This window comes from Coloeus monedula (genome assembly GCF_965178545.1).
Source record: "Coloeus monedula genome assembly, chromosome: 1".
Taxonomy (NCBI): Eukaryota; Metazoa; Chordata; class Aves; order Passeriformes; family Corvidae; genus Coloeus; species Coloeus monedula.
The window spans coordinates 67,439,955-67,444,616 of NC_138781.1; the positions used below are offsets into that span (position 1 = coordinate 67,439,955).

The 4,662-nt window shown below is 40.1% G+C and overlaps 1 protein-coding gene across 1 annotated transcript; it reads right to left on the reverse strand.

Annotated features, from left to right (window-relative positions):
• Positions 1–3,632: 3,632 nt before the first annotated feature.
• On the reverse strand, positions 3,633–4,370 carry RNF182 (ring finger protein 182; the record flags this gene model as incomplete). The annotated part of the gene is made up of 1 exon (XM_082295154.1): positions 3,633–4,370. One exon carries the CDS (start codon positions 4,368–4,370, stop codon positions 3,633–3,635), a length of 738 nt encoding a protein of 245 aa, XP_082151280.1.
• Positions 4,371–4,662: the final 292 nt, after the last annotated feature.

The following is a 4,662-nucleotide window of genomic DNA, read 5'->3' on the forward strand; positions in this document are numbered from 1 at the left end:
AGCTTTAAATAGTTAACGTAACAGTGGGAGTATGCCCAAATCTAAGGATCTGTTTAAATTAGAATTAAGTTCAATACTTTGCCATTTGGAAAGTAAATGTACTCAACTGTAAAAACAGAAGCCAATTAATTTAATTACCAAATTAATTTTAAACCCCAGAAGGGTCAGTATGAAAAACATTAAACTGTTTGCAGCAGCTCTACCCCAAAATATTTATTCAAAACACAGCTCCTTTGTCCCAGGCATAGACAAAAACCCCTCTCTGCTTTGCTCAGCCTCTCAGCCAGCCCAACCCCAGCCCCACGTCCTATGTAAGAACCCACAGACTCTGTTAACCCACTCTTTGTCAATTGCCCTTTTGGCTCTGGGCTCAGGCCACACTGGCAGAGCTTCATCCCTCACTGAGTCCTGCTCACAGGATGGTCCAGCTCAGCACATCCTTCCTATGCTGTGCCCAGCAGCTGCTTCTGCATTATCCTGCCCCAGCCCTCGGGGGATACCATGATATCATACCATAAATGAGCAGCTGGTGAGGACACACTCTGTATCCATAGGATAAACAGGAATTAAAAACAAAACAAAACAAATCTCATTTGGACTAAATTAATCCTGTAGAAATGAATTTCTAGTACTTTTTACTTGGTTGAGTCATGTCTGGGCATAGCAGGAATAAATCCCACTGAAAGGAAATTGTCTTGGTGCGCAGGCAATATTTTACAGCCCCAAGAGCCATTAGTTTCCAAGGAGAGAAAAAGTCAGAGAAAAGGAAGGAAAAGCAGGCAGAGAAGTGTGCAAGTCTTGATTTTAGCCCCACGTACATTGATTTCAGCAGAGCTATTCTACTGCAGAAGACACAAGAATTTTCAGTTCAAAGTCTAAAGGACGGTAGAGAATAAAAATAAGGAAAGAGTAATATCTGAAGTTCTTCTAGTCTCAGTCACACAGCAAAAATTCTTCTCCACAAATAATTGAGATTTATCTCCCAGCAATTCTCAGTGGCCATACTGTAAGTCATACAGGTATTTTATGACACCAAAGCTGCAATAGCATGCTCTGGCTGAGTGGCAGGATAGCTGTACAATCAATATGCTTTTGCACGCTTTCATCTTTGAGTGGGTTTGTATTGCAGCACAGTCTGAAATAACAGCATAAATTTAATGGGCTGGCAGTCCGAAAAGTAGAGAAGTACAACAACAGGGGTATTAATTTGTGCTGTGATGTGTAACCAGTATCACTGTAATTTTGCTACAATTAGGCTCTGTTTTAACACAGAGTACAAAATACCTGGTGCTGGAGCTAAGATAATCAGCTGAAAATCAAAAGGAAAAGACAACAGGTAGCACTGTAGAGCATGTTGTGCAGAGGTAATTCATATATATCACACATTTGCAAAACCTATTTCCTCTGTTAGTCAGCCCTTTATTAGAGACACTATATCCAAACAAACTGAACAAATCCTAAAACATATAAACCCCTAACACTACAAATACATCTTTTCCCAAAGTTATGAAGTTCTACAAAACCACATAGGTTTCTATCTTTCTTTCTTTTTGACATGATTGTTGTTGGCTACTTAAAATTTATGAGTTCATAGATGAGTCAAACCTTGACTGGAGATGATTCCTCTTCTAACTACATGTGCTTTACCACAAACATTAAAAACAATTACTTTGGAATAGTAATTTCTAGGAATTCTGAAAATATTTTAGATATAATTATTGTCATTACAGAAAACTCGGAAACATTTCCTTTAATCATTCAATACATAGCTCCATAACTCCATACACTTGAAAACTATAATTTCACTGTAAGTTTTCTTCTTACATATGTGTCTATATGTACATACACACATATATACGCACTATTATAAAATGAGTGTCAAGAAAAGCAGGACCTTTACATTTCTATGTTTTCTCTGCTTGCAATAGGAATAAAACTGCAGATACCACCTGTGCCATCTACAAAAATTGAACCAGCTTGACTTCAAATCCTCTTGACAGGCTCTGCTTTTCCCACTGTCATTTTTCATTCTTACCAAAGTCTGTTTGCTCTAAGAGTATATTGTTAGGCCATACATTCAATTTGCATGCAACAAACCCCTCTCCCTTTTACACTGTCCTGAAATGACTAAATCTTGTGCCAGACCCAAAAACCAGGCTTGCACTGCTCAAGTCCACCCTGCAGTGCACAAGAAAACCAGTTTGCAGCTGTGGTGTTGCTAGACCTAATTATACACATAAACATTAAATATTACTTATTTTTTGTGCTCTTCCAGTAGTTCAAAAGCAGCCTAAACCATGCAACAAACAAGCAAGCCTTACAGGGCCTGGTTCTATTTGTGGAATGGTAAAGTATCAGTAATTCCTCTGAGCTCCACTAATTGAGACACGCTAATTGCCACATCTAGACTGCCATCAACTCACAGTGGTGACAGGGGGAGTTCAGAGTACTGAACATTTTGAAGTACTATGCCTTAAACAGAAACCTTTCCAAAGTCATAGTATCTCCTTACAGTGCTCACTCTGTGAACTCAGAACACAAACAAACAAACAAACGAAACCCCAAATCCAAAAAAAACCAACCAAACAAAACCCCAGTTAACCATTTCAGATTTTTTTCTCAAATTTGTATTAGTGATTGAAGATCTGTTTCCTAATGGTTGGGAATAAAAGTCTATCTTAAGAGCTAAAGTCACATAAGCCAAATTCTCCAGCACAGCTACCACAGAGTACATGTGCATGATGTTGGTAATCTGTTAGAAGGGCTGGTGGCATGGAAATGTCATTAGTGGTGGTAGAAATGCTGGGAGGGAGGGTAAGCATAACAGAACATAGCTAGAGAAATCTGCAGCTCTGAACCCTCAAAGGGATGCCTAAGGTGTGTACACTGAAATAAGTGCATCTGGAGAATAGCAAACACGTGGCTGGGTCCCCAGAAGTACTCATTAGCAGGAATATTTCACAGTGAGCTGCAAGTGTATGGCAAGAAAATTGGGCTTCTCATTGGGGAAAGTGTTCTGGAGACAAATTTTTAACATTCAAAAAAAAGTTTGCCTGCCACAAGTATTTTGCTATAACAAGAACTAAAAAAAATTGGTAATTTGTTTTATTCTTCTTAAAATATTAACTAATAGAGTGATTTAATTAGCTGTAAATGATGATGGATGATAAATAACAGATATTCCAGAGCATGAGATGCTTTGGGTGAAGAGATGCAGTACTTAGATCTAGAAGGTGTCTGCGACAGTAATTTCTTCTTGGGTGAATCCTACAGCCTGAACTGACTTGATCAAGTCAATACAAAGCAAAGTGCTACTCGTCTGAACAGTGGTAGTAGCAGCAGCAGCAGCAGCAGCAGCAGGCACCAAGTTTGGAGGTTTTGCTTTATCCCTTTCTAAAACTCAGCCCTTCAAAATCAACAGGTAATTTTTATTTCCAATTCTTAGATCTAAAAAAGCTTGGGGTGAGTGGGGTCAAATTCAGTTGGAACAAAAGGGACCATGTAGCTACGGCCACTGCTTCCATTTAGAGGGATGGACAATAAGAATAAATAAGAATACAAAGAATACAAAAACGGGATAAATCAACTATGCTACACATCTGGTAATACATCTTATTTTACTGTCTTTGTTATCAAGATGACATGCAGTCTAGAACTTCATGGCAAACACACTGGCAAAAGCCATAAATCATGAGAATAACAAGGCTCGAAGGAACAAGGCTTACAAAGACAACCCCAAGGGTGACTTTCTTGGATACCAGTAAATAAATCCCTAAAGGCAAGGAGCTAAAGTACAGCAGCCCTAGCAACCACACTAGCACCCGAATCGAGGTCTGGAAGAGCAAAGATGTGCAGTTCCACACTGTCCAGTTGTGGGACACAGTTGCAACAGAGTCAAAACTTGTAGGCCTGTAAAATTCCACCACAGGGGTTGAGTTCAGAGTCTGGGGACTTTCTCTTTGTACTTCCATGATTGTTATAACCAGGCAGTTAGAAGAGGTGTGAGAAGGGCTAACCAGAGACGCCAGCCTTTTGGGAGTCAGCAACAGTTCTGTTGGATTGTCTGGTAGGCACTTCTTCCCCTTTCCCCCACAAGCTAAATTCAGAAGGATGTTGTTGTCATCAGGAAGACTACTAACCTCATCGTCTGGCAGGCATGTTTCAAACCTGCAAAACGGGCACACTATGACTCCTTGCGGGGAATCACCGAAGTCTATGATCTTGCAAAGGCATTTGGCGCACACTCTGTGACAACACTCCAGCACTTTTGGTTTTCTCTGTCGCAGGTTATAGCGGTTGTAACAGATCTTGCACTCAAGCTCATCTGAGCTCTGGGTCTCCACGGACTCCTCTGGTAGTTGAGTGGTCATTTCTTCAGATGGTTTTTAGACTTGTGGAAAGAGAAGTCAAGGGATGAAGAGGTCACTCAGGCTTATTTTAGAACATTTTCCTATCACCCATCTCAAACAGGAAAAGAGGAGATGACATAATTGAAAAGCATCAGTAGACATCATCAGTAGACATTTTCATCTTCTACTAGGGATTGTGCACTGCATGTCCTTTACTCTGAGCCAGGCATCCATCTGAAAAAGCCAAAGTGGAATTTCTGTTGAAGGCAAAGGCAAAAACAGGAAAGGAGAGGGGAAGGGGAAAAGAAAATGG